The 18,802-nt window shown below is 32.4% G+C and overlaps 1 protein-coding gene across 1 annotated transcript in view; it reads left to right on the top strand.

Annotated features, from left to right (window-relative positions):
* LOC129231019 (neuroligin-4, X-linked-like) overlaps window positions 1-18,386 on the top strand; it is a 28,340-nt gene extending 9,954 nt beyond the window's left edge. The window contains exons 3-8 of the mRNA XM_054865269.1: window positions 1,532-1,962; window positions 3,553-3,962; window positions 5,790-5,905; window positions 7,916-8,409; window positions 11,602-11,966; window positions 18,067-18,386. Coding sequence (XP_054721244.1) covers window positions 1,532-1,962; window positions 3,553-3,962; window positions 5,790-5,905; window positions 7,916-8,409; window positions 11,602-11,966; window positions 18,067-18,091 — 1,841 coding nt within the window. The 3' untranslated portion in view covers window positions 18,092-18,386. The remainder of the gene's footprint in view (window positions 1-1,531; window positions 1,963-3,552; window positions 3,963-5,789; window positions 5,906-7,915; window positions 8,410-11,601; window positions 11,967-18,066) is intronic.
* Window positions 18,387-18,802: the final 416 nt, after the last annotated feature.

Here is an 18,802-nt window from a genome sequence, read left to right as displayed (position 1 = left end):
CCTCTTAAATGTCCAGAAATAATTGGTATGCACTTGTTTACTTGTACAAAAGATGCCCTGAAAACATGCCTTCATTCCTTAGCTATGAAGTGTTTTATCACAAAACTTGGAAATTCTGGTTTTAAATATTGAAATTCAGCACCGTGCTATCTATAATCTTCACAATTTTTTTGAAAAGACCAAACTTAATGCCAATTTTAAAAGGAATAATGGGTTAATTCTTTTTCTTTTTTTTATTACTTTTGCTATTTCAGTCCCATTCAAACAGAAAACGAGAAAATCGTGCAAAGACCGAGCAGTTAATCCTTGTTGTTGTTGTTGACGTGTGTGCAAAAGGTGAAATTAAATTGGGCCAAAGGTACGAAGTAAAGTTTTGTCCATTTCTTGGGCATGCTTTGAAAAAATGATGTCCTTGGTCCAGTCGATGTCAATATTGATGAGAGCCTATTGCATGACTGGACAAAAGAAGAGATGATGGTGGTCAAGTTGCGTAGATGGACAATGCGGCAAATTGAAGTTAAAGTTCTTGATCCATCCTTGATCCGATTCCAGTTTTTGAATAATGGATCAACCCGACGACCAGCAGCATTACTGATAAACATAGCTGTATAGGTGAATTCCAGCAGTAACAGAAGGACGGTTTTACAAAAAAAAAAAAAAAAATCGATGGATTTCTGTCTGTGAGCATACCAAAATACATATTTTTTCAAAAACTGATGCATACACATCATAGAAAGTTGCTAAAAATCCGAAGCCAAGAATTTTTCGTTGGTAACATTTTTAAAAATCAAATTTTAAAAACGGTATCGGACGGACATTTTTGAGGCATGATTTTTACGCTATCATGTTCTCCCCAAAAGTTCAGCTAATATAAAAGGGAAAATTCTATAAAAATTAGAGCACATACAGGAGTGTTCAGTCATTACAATTTCACCTCTAGTTTAAAAAAATAGTATGAGATGGTAGCTTAGTTTTCAGACTATAGTAGCTTAGTAGACCATAGGTCGAGATGGATCTAAAGTAAAAAATATCGCTTTTTCCAATGGTGCCAAAAATAATACTGTGGGACAAATCCTTCACTCTTTATTGATAGATTTAATGAAGAAAGTAGCGCCTGAATTTAAACTAAGCCTAAACAAATTCGAGCTAAAATGCAAGTAACTCCCACCGTAAGAGCATTGAAACAAATTGCGTAGAACGCGAGAAATTCTATTCTCTTCAACGATATATAATATTAATATGTGCAAGTAATTTTTCATTCCCATATTCAGGAATTTATGTGAAAATTGGGCCTAAATTGTGATAAAAAAGAACTATGCATCGAATTTTTTTTTGGACTAGTCAGCAAACCTTTTCAGGACTTAAAGGAACAAGTTGTGAAAATTTCAGCGAAATCGGCTGGGTAGTTCTCGAGTTTTGCGAGTTCAAACACACAGACGCTTTTTGTAGAGATGACCATTACATTAAGCAATGCTTCCAATCATACATACACTGCTTTGCTCGACAGTAATACCATTTTCTCTTATTTTAGGACTATTCCACAGAGCAATAATGCAAAGTGGTTCTGCCCTCAGCCCTTGGGCAATCGCACACGAAGCCATTACTCATACGCACCATATTGCAGAGGCATTGGACTGTCCAGCCCAAGATAATACGGCCCTGGTCGAATGTTTACGGAAACGAGAGCTTCAGGAAATAATGGATGTCGAAATTCCGGTACCTGATTACTTGTCTGCATTCGGTCCCACGGTGGATGGTATTGTTCTCCCCCAAGATCCGGAAGTAATGATGGAAAGAAGTCCAGAGCTTTATACGCAGTATGATCTCCTGTTCGGGAGCACAAAAATCGAATCCTACTTTCAGTTTTCTGCCTTAGAGGAGACGTTTGGAATCGAGAGTTCGAGAAGGGATAGAATTTTAAGGACGCTTGTCAGAAATCTGTTTACATATCATTTGCAGGAGGTAATTATCTTCGTCTTCCTCTTCTTTTTCTTCTTGTTATTATTATTATTATTATTATTATTATTATTATTATTATTATTATTATTATTATTACTTTGCTGACACTTTAAAAAAAGGAAGGAGTTAGTAGCAAAAACTCATTTTCAGAGAGGTACTGTTTTGATGCAACAGTTTATCTTCATACATGACTTATTAAACTTTTTTTTTTTTTGGTAATTGTAAATAACAAAAATATTTGAAACGGTTTTAAATTTAAGTTTGAAGATTTTTTTTTATAACATTGGTAACAGATACTTAATTATTTATATATTGATAAAAATAATAATTGTGAAAGAAACATGCATTAACTAGTAAAACCTACATTACTATAACAATATAATAATACTTACATATATTTTCAAATATATTGAAGTTTGAAATCGACAAGATTGCATGAAGCAACTAGAAGCAAACAATTTGTTGCTGACTTTGAAAATAATTCCTAATAATTAACATAAGCTTAAAAAACGAAAGTTTTGACCTTGCGCTACAATTTTTCTCACCTTTCAATGTAAATCTTACATTTAAAGGAAATCTTCCTTGTAAAAATAGGAAGTTTTTTTATTCAATATTTTTAAACACAGTCTAAGTGCTTTATATGTTCGACTTGACGTGTCATTAGGCTAAGCAGTTACGAGACTAAACTATTCAAATACGAATTAAAAATCTCCCCAACAGTTCAAGAAGAGATCTCTACTCGAAATTAATTATATGCTTATAAAATACATTTACAGTTTTAGTCGCAATTTTAAAATGTAGTTTTCGTTTTAATTTTTCTGCTATATAAAGTTAAATAACGGTTTAAATTGTTACAACTTTGTGTGAGTATTACTTTTTTAATGTATGCATGCACTTATTTGTAAAATTATCACGGAATTATCTGATAAGTTTGATTCAAGTAATTATTTAAATTTGCTCGAATAGTTAATTGATGAACCCAAATATTGACTTAAGCACATTACGAAAGATTCAGTAAAATGCATTTAATTTAGAATTCATTACCGTTTATTATTATTATTATTATTATTTTTTAATTTTTGTAAATTGCACTAGAGGTGCAAAATATTAGCATTATTAAGTCGCAAATAGGCAAAAATATTGCGTACACATGCATCAAATAAGCATTTAACCCCTTTTCCGACTGGACGAAAAGTTGATGATTCCCACAAGAAGCAACTAATTAATATTTTATATATCGTCGCCTCAGAGCAACAGGAAGATATCTAATCCCAGAAATAACACTAAGATGTCCTACTGTTGCTCTGAGGCGACGGTATATCTATTTATTATTATTATATTATTATTTTTTTTTGGTTTCCTCATGTAACGAAGCTTTAGAAAATATTATAGTGGAAAACACTAGCATAATCAAGGATAACACTAAACTCATTTTCATACCAGGATTTTCAGGAAAAAAGTTTTAAGCGGTCCCGCCCCCTTTTTTCTCTTTTCATTCTAAACCACTTTTTCTCGAACGACTGACGTAACATAAAAAGGGTTCAATGATCTGGTTTCAATACCAGTAATTCCTACCATATTTTTTCTTTCTAGATATTTCTGACAATAGTCAATGAATATATGGACTGGTCAAAACCATTTTTACACGCAAGCAACATTTTCGAGAACACCGTCGATGCTCTAGGAGACGCTGTAGTTGTTGCCCCTATCATCCGAGCGGGATCCTTCCACAGTGGTGGCCTCCTACGCGACTACAGCTATCCTTTCCAATCGTCTTCGACCACAGCAGCAGAGAAGAGAAGCTACTTTTATGTCTTTACGTACCAGACGGAATACGGGGACTTCACATCGAAAGTCGGATGCATAACTGGAGAAGATCTGCCATACGTTTTTGGAGCTCCACTGGTCACTTCTTTGGCTCACTTTGGCAATAACTACACGAAGGCCGAGGTTTCGCTGTCTGAAGTGATTATGACGCAATGGACTAACTTTGCCAAATACGGGTATGAAGTACCCTTTATTTTGTCAATATTTTTATTTTTCATCTTTCAAAGAAAATCATCAGTCTCATGAGATGCTTAAATAATCTACAGTGCTTAAAGAGAGTGCTTAAATAATCTACAAAATTTGTGCATAAAATAATTTTTCCCAAATGCAGAACAGATTGGATTATCTGAGAAATCAACTGCATTTGAATCAACCAAACTGTTCATGAACATAACATCCATTCCATTTTTCTGACTCAACACGGAAACATGAACCCATTTGCGTCATATTCAAGACAATAAGGAGTTGGGATAGAGGGTAAAATGAATGTCAATGCCACTTAATTATAACAGCTGCCTGTATAAAATGTGAAAGAAAATTGTTGACACAGTATTTCGTAAATCTACCAATTGACTATCAAATTAATTAAAACAAAAATTATCTTATCTTTTATTTTTATTCAGATTACAGAACATACTAGTCTTATAATATGTACAGTACATAACAGTTAGAACTTTACTAAAATGGATCATAAGTGCACAGGAAACGAGAGAAATACTTTGCAGTGTAAAATAGAGTTTATTTAATTGGAAATAAACATATAATATGTAAACAGTTGAAGTAGAAAAGCAATATGTCAATAGTTGACGTTTTCTTTTGTAACGTATACAAATCATGAATGCTTCAACCAGTGCTTAGTAAATAATTTTAAAGAAAGTAATGCAAAAATTGCTAAAAACCCTGATAATGAGGTTAAAAAACAAACGTGTAAAGCATTTGGTAAAATATAACTAGATTCGCTAGAAATTATGCCTATGCAATGCTCGGAAAATTATTAAAATATATTACAAATAATTTGCAAGTATGTACCCTTTAAGAACTAAAACATTTTTTAAGTACATGTCTGCTATACGAAAACAAAATAATTACCTAACATAAAAAATAATTCCAAGTCATTCTATAATATATCATATATTAACTGTGAAAAAAAAATGTTTTCAATTAGGGCGTAACAAATCGAAAAATATTTTACGAATGTGGACTTGAGAAAGTAGGGTAGACAACTTTTAGAAATTAATTATAAGAAAAAGGTTTGTAAGCTAAATGTTTCTAATTTAACTAGATAAAAAAAGAAAAATAAAAGAGTACGTGTTTTTCAAAGTAAAAACTCTTTATGAAAGCATCTAATTTTAACCATTACGAAAACTATAGGTACACTTTTTTTTTAAAGATTGATTTTATAATTTGTCGCAGAAAAAAAATTAAAACTGACAATTTTTTTTTCTACGAAAACCTATTTTGATTTTTAGTCATTGGAAAGAAAAAAGACAAAATTCCGATTTAAAATAAAAATTTCACCAAAAAATAATAACACGTATTAAAAAACAAAATAACTCTATGGATGTAAAAAGGAGCAATATGAATTCATAATTCTCTGACTTATTTTATGTCATTGTTCAGTTTACAAAAGAATGATTTTCGGACTATAGAAATGTTTTCACAATCTCTCAACTTGTTTTCAACTTTTTTTTCTAATTTCAAAACTTTAACGTCTAAAACCTTCATTGCGCCACATACTTTAAGGAGAAATTAAGCCTTTTAATTGTTAAGAAAATTAATCTTATATGGGAAAATATGCAGCAAAATAAAGGGGTTTACCTTAACATAAAAAGTGAATGAGATACATTTTGAAATGAAAACTTATTATAGATCGTCCAATTTAAAATCCTCCCTAAGTTCAATACTCTCTTTTGTTCTTTTCAAAAGTAGCCCATAATGTGCCTTAAATTCGTGGAAAAACCTTTTTGTTACAGCGTAATACATTCATTTTAATTTCATTTCAGAAATCCAAATATTGTGACGCCGGATAGTGAAACTCAAAGTGAAAATTTGAGAGGTCGCTACGAGAAAGCTAACTGGCCTGCCTACGAACCTATCCATCAGAAGTATTTAAGCATCAGTAAGGGAAACATTACATAATTATATAAAGGCTCTGCTATGTTTTACAATTTCAGATTCCTAAGTGGTATGTTTGCAGGTAAAAGAAATTTTCATTTACAAGCAAGGAAAACGTAATACAGTCAACCCGCTTATGACGAGCTCTGATTTAAAGAGAACCCACATACAAGGAGGAAATCAGAAATATTTGGCCGGGGACAATGTTGAACCTTTGGGAGCATTACTTGCATTTTATGAACAGTCCCTGCTTAAAGCGAACAATATTTTTGGGATTCATAAAATTTCTATTGACTTCCTGTTTAGCTTATAATTTCTTTGAAAAAGTCCTTGAACATTGCGAAGTCAACCAAAATATAGTGGTAAGTAATAGATCCCGAAAATAAGTGACTAAGTCGGATCATCACTTGTTAACATGTGAGCCATTAATCAATTGTAGAGTGAAAAAAGCATTTTAAAATTAAATATTTGCTTGCGACAATATAATCACCGCTGAGGTACCTACTTCCCAAGGATATTGCATCTCAAATTAGATCTAATGCTTGTGAAAATAATAATCATAGTGACAATCATAACGACAAATGTGAAATAGAACTACCTCAATAGACTCAATAGTTTTTGATACCTTTAACTTCAAATGTTTTGTAAAGACCAGGCAGCAAATCACGAGGTTTTGGGGATCATGAAACACAAGAAAGAATAAATTCGACAGTTCAAAGCCAATTAACCAAATTCTTTTATGCTGTGAAGAAAAAAAAATGTTTGAATTTTTATGATATTTCCCTATTAGGTGCTTGACAAGCACTTGGTTATTATCAGTAAATATCGCGGTCTCTTCACGATCATTATAACTGAGTTCGACTGTATTGCCAAAAACAACGGAAAGGAACGATAAACAATTCAAATGGATTTTTTAAACCACTTGAACTATGTTTCGCTCCAACCTGGTGTCCTTCCGTCCTTAAGCTCATATTTTCTTTTACACTGAAAGGGGCTTCCTTGTAATCCCGAAAAAGGAGTCTGCATTTTTTAAAGACAATATCGTGGTTTTTTAATTTAATTTAGTATATGGGTTGTTTATAAAGTCTAGCACTGATAAAGAAAAAAAAAGAGCTGTTTCTGTTTTAAACATATAGTATACACACTATACCAAAAGTATTGGGACAATTTCAAAAATATACATTTTTAAGGATTTTTCAAGAAATAAAAGACCAATTGCTTTGAAACTTTTGTCGCATAAAAAGTACGCTTCAGTTGTCATTTTGCAATAAACATCATATCACCCTTGCTTTTCGGGGGTCAGTAACTAATTGATGAAATCAAAAAAGTTTTTCGGTCATCATTCATCGTAAATCGCTGAGAATAAGCTGTAAATTTCAGAAATAGGTTAACACTTACTATGTACAAGCATGTTTCATAGTTTTGAAAAGGTATCAGATATTCACGAAAATATAAGCATTTCTTCCAAAACTAAAAATTTTATTTGAAGGGTTTTGACTCATAACATGTAAAGTTTTTCATCAAAGCTTCTGAAACTTTCAGAAAACTTGACAGGTATAAAAGAAGCATAATACTAAAATTTGAAATAAAAATGTTGAAAATTTGATAAAATATAGACATTCAAAGCAATTAATTTTTCACTGCGCATGCGCGAAAGATAGCAATTTAAAATGTTCATAATCGAAATCCCAACTAATTTCTTCAAGTCCTGAAAAAAATCAAGTTCAATATCTTAAAAATTCAGAAAGTTATCAGAGATCTAACGAGCCGAATTTCAATAATTCTTGGGTAGGCGACGTACTTCTGAGCGATCAATACATTCAAATTAAATATAAAACAACCGTTGAGGATCTATCTTAAACGTCTATACAATATTTTGAAACTATCTTGCACGGAGATTTCTTTTTATCCATTTTTTAATGATTAATTGTATTTTTAAACTTCTCTTAAATTTAACAAATAAGAACTTGAATCTCCCCCAACTGTATTTTTAACGCTGAACCTTGTTTTACAGCAATGAAACCCAAAGTGAGAGATCACTACAAGGCTCATCGGTTATCCTACTGGCTGAATTTGATTCCACGCCTCCATAGTTCCGGCGAAATGAACGTTTCCGTTCAACACCATCGACTACAAGACCACGATAACCCTTCGAGTTATGACGGAATTGTTCGCAGCTTTCCAGGAAGTAGAGGCCCTTTTCCATCCACACTGCCTCCTCCTCCATCCTTAGAGGGCTCTTCAAATGACCACCAGAACGAGTCCTTCAGAGATGAGAATATGACGGCGAAAACAGAGGCCAAAGAAACGGAATTTATTTCCAAACTTGATCGAGGGAACAGTTCTTTGTCTACGAGCGGAAATCAGAGAATGTACTCCACAGCCCTCATAGTCACAATTGCAGTGGGGTGTTCCCTTTTGATTTTGAATGTGATTATATTTGCTGGGATATATTATCAAAAAGAGAAAGACAACCTTGAGAAGAAACTACAGAAAACCTTTTATCAGGTAATTTTGCTTTGAAATATTATTTTGGTTTTAACTAAAAATACAGAACAGATTAAAAAAAATAATGTGAACGTCGCTTACGTTACAATATCTGTACATAAGTCAAAATAAACTTGAAAAATCGCCTCTTTTGAACTGACTCTAACCTGCAATTAAACTTAATAAAGCGGCAAATACTGTCATTCGGTGTGACTTTGATTCCCAGTATCTCTATTTTTAAACTCCCTACTCATATTTTACTACCGTTAACGCATTTTTCCGCATCAAACTGAATAACTGCTTTGGTAAGTTAACAGAAAATAAGAAATAAAACCATAAAACTTTTAAAAATGAGAATAAGTAATCTGGATTAAAGTAATTTTGCCATTTTAGGCAACCATGTGAGAAATCGAGAAATGGGATGTAAGATAAATGATTTGAACTAAATTCTTTTGCTACCATATTGTGGCATCAAGAAAAAAACTAAAAGTTAAAATGGCTTGGCACCTTTAAAGGAATTTTTTCATTGAAAAGTTTTCATTTAAATTTTGATCCTATTATTGAAGTTTATTATTAAAAAAAAACGAATGGAAAGTAAAATTATTTTTAATGGAAAATTTAAAATTTCATCTGGAAAAAAGAATTTCAAATATCTTTTCTTGTTTTATTTCTCAATATTTTGGTACCAAAAATTTGCTTTTATTCACTCATAATAGTATGTTGTACAACTTTGGCGAATGATTCTGTATTAAGCTAATGAGTATTTAAAAAATAAAGATAACGTTTACGAAGAAAACTTAGAAAACGTTTTGAAATGACTTTCGTTTTTAATAGCTATAGTCTTTTTTAGATTAGCAAAACCCATCTCTAATTGAATCGTTGAGTCCTAGAAACCAGTCATTTTACTTTTTTAAAACCAAATTTAGATTATTTTTCTTTTGCAGTTCAACTGATATTCAACTGTTATGGACTTTCTTTTTTTTAATGAAAAAAAAAAAAAAAAAAAAACAAACTTCCCTCTAGTTAGAGAAAATAATAATCATTGAAATATCTATTTAATTTTTGAAAACATGCCGTACCCTGCGAATGACTTGTTCTCTAAGTAAACTTGGACCCGTACCGAACATACACTTCAAAACTCGACACAGTGATAGAATCATCAACCACATCACAGAAATTCACTGTAAAAGAGATAGCAAGGGATATGATTCTTGATTTCAAAAGCTGGTGGCCGGAGTAATAAAGAAAATTGTACAATCAAAATGCTCACTTGGAAAAATAAGAAAAGAATATAAACACTATTTCAAGTCTCTAATTATTACTGTTTTACTCATGAAAGCTTGGCACCTGGCAAATTTAAGTATCTCATTTCTTGGTAACTTACAGTTTTACTTATAAAACTTGCACCTGACTGAATTTGAGTATCTCAGTTCTTGGTAACTTAAGCAAATTAATGTTTGCTTTGTCAGGAAAAAAAAGTGTCCAGTAAATTAAGCCAGTAAAGTTGCCGTAGACCACGAATCAATTATACACATTTAGAAAATGTTACATACTAAGGTAATTTTTTGTATTTTTACGAAGAAACTTGTTTAATCCCGCTCATACTGTAATGGACCAGGAGAATATTTTAAAATTTCGACTTAATTTAGTTTTAAATTTGCTTCGTTAACTGTTAAAAATATTACAGTGGCAGAAATATCCAAATCCATTTTATATCTAGTACGTATAAGAAATTTTATTTCAAGTTTTTACTGAAGAATTGTTAATATTTTACATTCCGTAAAGAAACTAAAAGTAATTTTTAGTTTCTGTCCAAAAGCAAGTCACCTTCTATTTTTGATTATTCTTAAAACAAAAGAAGCGTGTTCCTCTCATGAAAGTAATGGATTCTTGAGTAAACAACCATAGTCAATGTTAAAAAAAAGGTAATTAAAATAAAAAAGACTTATAAGCCAAAAGATTATTGAATAAATTACTTCTTGTATCTCCTGTAAAATTAGTTTTGATAGAAATGACTGGTTTTAGAACTTATACACTCAATTCCAAAAAGTGCATTGTATTGACGAAGATATCTTGATGTTTTAGGATACTTTAACCCTTAACAAGGAAGGTGAAAAAGTAGGACGTAACAGGGGACGGGAGGCCTCAGAGACCGCTCTATTTATTTTTTTTTTTTAATCTTGTAAATAAGGTACATTCCTGTTGTTTCCCTTAGATGTTCTTTGAACTTTTATTGGCACGGGATTTTTTTTTTTTTTTTTTTGAAACTTTGAATTTAAATATGTTTTTTGGAGGAAAGTTTGCTGTTCTTAAACTTTTTCCAGGGAAATCATATGTTGCAGTAAATAATTTAACACTCGTAATAAAAATAAATATGTTATTTATTAACGACTTCATTTTAGTTAATAAATATATACAGAAAATTTTAATACCAGAAAATTGATTCTATCACAATACGGGAAAATTTTGACAACACCTGAAATACTAGTATATAGTATCGTATTTCCAGAAATAAAACAAGTCTCATCGTCCCTAGAACATTCATTGCGTATCTTTTGTGAAAATTTCAAGCAGCTCTCAACCTCATCTAGAATATTTTGCATCCATTCCGTATGACAAGGATAAGATAAAAGATTCCATCTCCGCGGTCCTAACGTTTACAGCCATATCTACTACCACGAAAAATTAACACTACAGGGGAGGGGAGGTTTCACAGACCGCTCCTTAATAATGCAATGAAATTTAAACCAGATGCACTTGCCAAAAGATACTTATATGTATGGGGGAGGGGGTGTTGAAGGTCATAAAACAAAAAGTTATTGAGAAAAAAAACCATTCAATCGGACTAAAAATGAAATAAGGGTGATGGTAGGAACTTTTGAGCGGTCTCTGAGACTGTTCACCCCCTGTTACGAGTTAAATATTATTTTTCTTACGTTTTATTTTGTGAAACTTTTCAAATTGGGAAACTTACTCACGGCGCCTCTTGAAGTTTTTCTTCTATCTACGCCATTTTCAATTTTTGAGTATTGGCGTATACATGCTTTCAGTTAATACTAGGGGTAGGGGGTAAGTTTTGGTGAGAGAAGGATCAAAATAAAAAATAAAATAAATCTTCAATATTTTTTTGAAAAAAAAAACTTTTCTTTATGACGAAAACTTTATAAAACTCAGCATAACACTTTGCGTAACATGGCTGTCATATTTCCGCAGGAGAGACGGAGCGACGACGAAGAAGGACACCCTTCCGGCGGGAAACCATTCCTCGTCAAAGACCTGTCTTCTTCGATGATGCTCAATCAATACTGCTCGCAGCAAGAGTATGACGGCAGGCAAGCTCTGGATCTCGTCCAGCCCAGCAAAGTCAAACAACAGTACCAGCAGAGTTTGTCGTCCGCAAACAGTCACGAATCCTGCGACGGGCAGTTCCATATGAGCAGCCGGACACCACAGTCCGAAAGAGGGATCGGGCTCAGAGAAGCTCAGCCCCTTTTGACGCCCCCGTCCTCGAACCCACACACCATTATAGCAACAGCTGATTGTTTACAAAGCTGGCAACACAACCAAGAAATGTCAGTGTACGTATTCTTCGTATATTTCTCTAATGCCCGCTATTATTAAGAGAACTACAGGTTTGTAGAAGTTTATCCGCTAATGTGCGAAATATAATAAGTAAGATGACACTTAACATTAAAACCGTGCTATATTTTTAACTATTAGTCATATGAAAAACAATAATGGGTTGAAAGGGCACACATAGAAACGAATTTCGGGGTTACACTTAACTGTTTTGTCCAATCAAAGAAAAAAAAATCATGAACGGAAAAGTTTCCGAAAAAAATTTACGTAGTGTAAAATTAATCTCTTAAGTTTTTATACTATAATATTCAATATCATTTTCATTGGAGTTATTTCTTCCATAAACTGATATTTTTGCTCTTCGTTTTTTGTAACACAGAAACACGCGTTATCTGTTTCTAATTGCTGTAAATTTCAACTTTGTTTTGTTTTCCTACGTATCGTACTGACGCAAGCACGTATAAACATTTTTTTTTTCATTCATCATAATGCCATATACATTTCTTAACAGCTCAGAATTGCCGTTTTGTGGTAGATTTGAACTATCACTAGTTTGTCACAATGAATTTGATCCTAATGTGCGCCTCTCAAGTGTGGACACTCTCTTATGCTGACAGTAAGACATCGAGAGTCGAATATATAATAAACATGTCTCGTGCGGACAGCCCCTAATACGGACACGGACATTATTTTATAAGTTAATTGTTTGTTTACATATATCCTTTTACTGTGGACACATTATTTCAGAAATACAAATTTAATTTCAAGAAAGTATTATTAAAAGGAATTAAAATATTGCGAAGTTCATTTGTGTCAAGAGGGTTAAAAATCAATTTCGAAGGTGTCGAACGTGTCTTCGGTAAAATCTAGAAAATGACTTCATTTCGTGAAACAGAAGTTCTTCCTCCCTGCCGTACTGCTCACTGATAAAATATATTTTTAAAATATTTTTATAACATTAATAAAATTAGTATATAAGAAGAAGAAAAATAAAAATTGGGTGTGTAATGAAAAAGCTAGTCAGGAGAAACTACCCTACCAGTCTGTGACAACAACCCCATTCAGCTTTCAATGCCTGCACGTTACAGGAAAAAAAAATGATACTCTAGACATTTTTTTTTAATGATCTAATTGGAGTACCGTGGTATCACTGGTGTTCCCCGTGCGCACGCTTATGAGCGGAACATGCCTTACGCATTGGTCTCGAACTAAGCTGAATTCCACGAACTGAACATTGTTTATTATTAATGCTCTTATTCGCCTACCATTTCTACCAGTTGCACATTTCTTTCCTTCTGCATTTCCGCAACTGAACAAGTAAAATTTATCTTTCTGTACAAGCTTGAAAACTTTCAAAGAAATATCCATTTAATCTTCTTGCTATTTCATTGACACTTAAACCTTTTGCTTTTAAGGAAAATATTTCGTTTTTTTTTAGTAAAAACCTTAAAACCAATTTCGTTTTCAATGCCATTGCAACTTTTCAATCTTGAAAGATAAACATTTAGCTTTTAACTTTATCAGATTTACACTTAAGTTTGGTGTGTCTTTAACACTATATTCTTAGTTCAGTGTTTTTATTTATTTTGCTTTTAAACTTTAAAAATTAAAGTTATTTATCATATTTTGCTGTTATTAAATAATAAACAATATTTTTTTTTAGTTTTTATAGTGCTTAGATTTTTAAAACATCTTTAAAAGTATGCAAAAGTCAGACTTTCTGGATATGATAAATGCTCTAATAACTAAAGTGGTGTTTAAAGTGTCTAATTTGACGCATTTCTCACCTTTTTAATTTGAAAACCCCGTGCATGTAGATGTGCCTTTTAACGTACGTCAGAGTAAATGTCAGTTTTCACCGTCTATGAGTTAATTATCAAGAGTTTTTTCATGACATCTGCACTTTCGCATGTATGTGCGTTGTTTATCTCGCCAACTTAAAAAACGCTATGACGTAGAAGGTTAAAAAACGGAAGTTGTGCACTTCCAATCCCGGTTACATTATAATGTTCTAAAACTAATTTTTACACGATTTTTCTGTTAAACCAAGGTTAATTTTAATGCAAACTGAAGTAATATAATAAATAGACGACAACTTAGCAAAATATCAGTAATTTTTTGGTCGCCAAGTTTTTATAAATAAATTGCTTTTATTCCCAACTTGGCGGCATATTGAAAAGTAAAAGGAAACAGAAATGATTTTCCGATTTTTGCCGATGTTCTTGTATAACTTTTAAATTGTCAATATTTATAGAATTAATCTCTGTGAAACTGTCAGTTTTACTTAAGTTCTTAACGAGGAGTTTGAATTAACTCCTTGATTGAAAAAATTGATTAATTAAAGTGTTTTTCTGCCCTCTTTTTAAATGCTCCAATATTATGTATTTCGGTCCTTTCACACGTTCCATTCAGTTTTGCTTTTACAATCTCACCTACCAGAAGCCAAAAAAAAAAAAAAAAAAAAAAAAAAAAAAAAAAAAAAAAAAAAAAAAAAAAAAAAAAAAAAAAAAAAAACATAGCGTTTTTATTAATATGCATTTAAGAAGTATTACTTGAGAAAACGCATATTATTCAGTTAATAAAAAATTACTCCTTTTAAAACGTTTATAAGTAGTATTGTATTCATATCATATTCTTCGTATAAAGGTAATTTTTTACTGATACACAAGACAACTGGTACCGTTAGCTCTTCTAATCTAACATCAATGGCTAAACCTTATTATAGATTATGATAAGACATTTTGTAAGACCTAATTTTCTTACGTTGATTTGTATTTGAAGTCATTTTAAAAACGAATAATGTTATTATCACTTAAACATTCAACTTATTATGATTATGTTCGAATAGAGCAGCGGTTCCCAACCTTTTTCTCTTTGCGAACCCCTTTGGAACAGGCAAAAAAGTTCACGAACCCCCTGATGTTGAAATTAGTAACATGTAAGAAACAATAAAAAAACAGCATGTTTGCTTTCCATTTTTTGCAACATTTGATTGCAATAAACAAAAATATAATTGTAAAATATCATTAAGTGCAAACATTAATAAAAAGTTAAAACTACATCTACAAGAAAAATTATAAACAAGAAGTTTTATAAACCAACTATTTTTTTAATCATACTTTAAATTGGGGAAAGAATCCTTAATGCGATATTTGTGGCTGTTTGACGGAACTAAGAAACTGAAAGTTTGGTTCAATGTCTGACAGTTTGAGTCTTAAATCAGGCCCTGCATTCAATCTGCTTCGGTATTTATCTTTGAGATAAGTATAGGAGGAAAATCCTTTCTCGCACAGATATGTTGTACAAAATGGTAATAAAATTCGAATTGCTTTTTTGGACAAAACGGTATAGTCATTTCTTACACTGAGCCAGAAGTCAATTAACGAGAGCTCTTTAAAGGTAGTTTTCAATGAATTATCACAGGATAACTCGATGAGCATTTCCTTTTCAGGTAATGTCAGGGTGTTCTCTAAGCATGGATTTCCTTCAAAAGGATTGCGTATCCAGTTGTTTGAGAGAGGGACGTTACGCCTATTAGGAAAATACTCGTCAAAAGTTAGTTCAAGATGTTGCAGATGTTCACATACATTTCTTTTAACGCTTTCATCAAGTTTCATTGAGTTTTCTGATAAAAAACTACTAAGAGAAGTGAAACAAGAAAACTCACCCATTTCCAGGCATTCAATTCCAGAAATTCAATTTTTTTACCATAGCTTCAATTTTATCATATACAACGAAAATACTAACAACTGCACCTTGCAAGGATAGATTTAATTCATTTAATTTTGAAAAGATATCAGCTAAATACGCAAGCCTTTGCATCCAAAGAGGATCGAATATGCAAGTGGACAAGTGAAATGGATGATCAACAAAAAATGCTTGGACTTCTGACTTCAGTTCAAATAAGCGTGTCAAAATTTTGCCACGGGAAAGCCATCTAACTTCTGTGTGAAGAAGTAAAGTAACATGAAGGCTTCTCAATTCCTCACAAAGCGCGTGAAATAGACGGCAGTTTGTGGCACGTGATTTTATGAAATTTACAATTTTTACCGCATCATTCAAAGTAGCGGATAATTTTGCGGGAATACGCTTACATGCTAATGCTTGTCAATGAATGCAGCAATGAGTCCATTCAATTTTCTCGTTGATCTTCTTTACTCGCACCACAAAGTCAACAAATTTTCCTGTCATTGATTTTGCACCATCCGTGCACACACTTACACACAAAGACCAATCTATTCCATTTTCTTCAAAGTAACTGTTGACCAGTTCGAAAATTGCTTCTCCAGTTGTGTTGGTTTTCAAAGGTTTTGCAAATAGTACATGTTCTTTAATTGTATCGTTAAAAATATACCTAACATAGACAAGTAATATTGCAGCGTTTGCTACATCAGTCGACTCATCAAGCTGGATCGCAAAATTATTCTCTTTTATTCTATTCATAAGTTCTTTCTCCACATTACTTGCCAAATCAGTAATTCTGCGTGATACTGTGTTGCTTGGTAGCGGAACCAGGTCAATTTTTTTTTTGCTGACTTTTCTCCCAGCATACACTTAGCAATATCTTTAGCACACGGTCCAATTAAATTTTCTGCAATTGTATGTGGCTGTCCAGATCTTGCAATTCTATAACTGACTCGATATGAAGCTTCAAGGGCCATTTTACTATCTTCGTTGGATTCTAACAGGAACGTAGAGACGCTACACTTTTTATTATATTCCAATTTTCTTTTAAAATATTCGATAGGTTTGTCCTTGTGTGTCGGATGCTTTGTTTCGAGGTGCCTTCTCAGAAGTGACGGTTTCAAACTGCTGTTCGCTAGAACTTCGTTGCAGAGAAGACAAAGCGGTCTAAGTTCAGACTCTTCTCCAGTAAATAAAAGCTCATTTGTAAATAGTCACTGTCATATTTTCGCTTTTTTCCTTTTTTCTCCCCTAGTTCACTTTTCTGTTTAGTCGGGAGAGGCGGCAGTTCATTACAGCTATCTATTTCAATATCCTGTGTTGATTCGAAAGTTACTGCTGATGTTGAGGGTTGATCGATTGACTGCTTGTCCATTTGTCGCTCAACCAAACTACCAGTTTTCAACCATCGATCCATAACAGCAGAAAATTATTAAATCATAAAAATTACCAACACGATTATAACTTCACAAACAGAGTAGTAGCAAGTTCACGTAGCAAAACCAATTGCAAACAAAATCACTTGTTTTCAAGCATCTCTAAAGTATCTCTAAATACGTCTGTTAACAACTATTTCCCCAGAACTATGAGCATGCTGATGTTATATATTTTTTAAAACGAACAGATGGGTAAAATCCAGTAATAAATTTTAAGTTTGGAGCTTTTTGCTGTCATGTCTGCTATTTGATGACTGAATTCGACGGAAATTCCCGAGTTATATTTCAACCAGATTAGAAATAATACCCCTATGATGCATTGTTTGAGAATTCTTTATTTTTTCCGACATATGTATATTATGTATATTGTTTGATTTACTCCACGCGATGGCGCCTTTTTAAGGTCATCGTGATCCCCGCCACAGCTTAATACAACGTTTCTGCATGGCGCCTCGCAATAAAGAAGGAAGGATATCTCTTTTTCTTGTCTATCAAAAAAAAAAAAAAAAATGAGAAAATTTCTTTTTAACCAAGATTATAAAACCGCTGAAAGATTTTTTTTTTTTTTTTTTGGAGTTTAATACAAGAGTCTGGCGCGTTTTCAAATTAAAAAAAAAATTTAGTAACTATGTGTGCAAATTGAATATTTTATAATTTTTTACTAAACTAGGAAAAATCCGCCATTGCACCGAAATTTTCGCGAACCCCCTTCCTGCACCTCGCGAACCCCTGGGGGTTCGCGAATCACCGGTTGGGAACCTCTGGAATAGAGTAACCGGAGTAATGAAGCGGGCGCGTTCTAACAGATACAGGTTGATGAAAACTAACGAATACATATTGTAGACACTCACTGTGACGTCATTAAGGCAACCAACCGGTGAAACCGGTTACTCTACTCGAACATACCCTATGTCTCTATATTTTCGCCTAAGTTCATTAATTTATATAATATTATTATTATTATTTTTGTCTGTTTCAGATTTGGAATAGACGCCCATACTTAATAAGTACATTTGTCCAGCTTTTCTACATATTTACCAAAAAAATTACATCCACTTGAGCGGCTTCAAGAACTGGTTTTTAAGTTTCTTTTCACGGAACAAAGTATTAACGTAAAATTGAAAAAGAGAAGAAAAAAAAACATATGGAGCATGATCTATGTAAAAATTAATTTCATATAAATACAACTCTTCAGTTTCTGAGTCTTGTCACGCAAGAAATCTTTACTCATATTTTATAGAGATTTGTGTACTCAAAATACAATTTTACAGCTGTGATGATTTCATTGTGAAAAAGAAATAAAACTTGTGATATTTTTTCATTTATTTGATTCACTTTCTTTTACTTTTACTACATCAATAATGGGCTCATTTCGAAATGAATCGCGCCTTTTCGAGGATTCTATAATCATAAGACCCATTTCGTCACGAAAAACAAAAAATTCGTAAGAGTTGAACATGCTTTTCTAAAAGAGTACCTCAATGCTATTTGACGTATCATGTTGGTAAATAACAACACTTAATATACTGTGCACAACAGAGTGTTTTGAATTACTTTAAATTTACTCTTAACAAGTAGTTTTTCTGGAAACAAAATGGTGCAATATCTTGATAAAATAAAAATTAAGCAAGCAACATCGCAGTCGGTAAGTTAATATTACCATACTACTCTTCAAACGAATAGACTTTAGTACAAGATGAAGTTTTTGCATCATG

The sequence above is a fragment of the Uloborus diversus genome, chromosome 1, assembly GCF_026930045.1.
Source record: "Uloborus diversus isolate 005 chromosome 1, Udiv.v.3.1, whole genome shotgun sequence".
In the NCBI taxonomy this organism is placed as follows: Eukaryota; Metazoa; Arthropoda; class Arachnida; order Araneae; family Uloboridae; genus Uloborus; species Uloborus diversus.
This window is presented reverse-complemented; position numbering and strand designations above follow the sequence as displayed.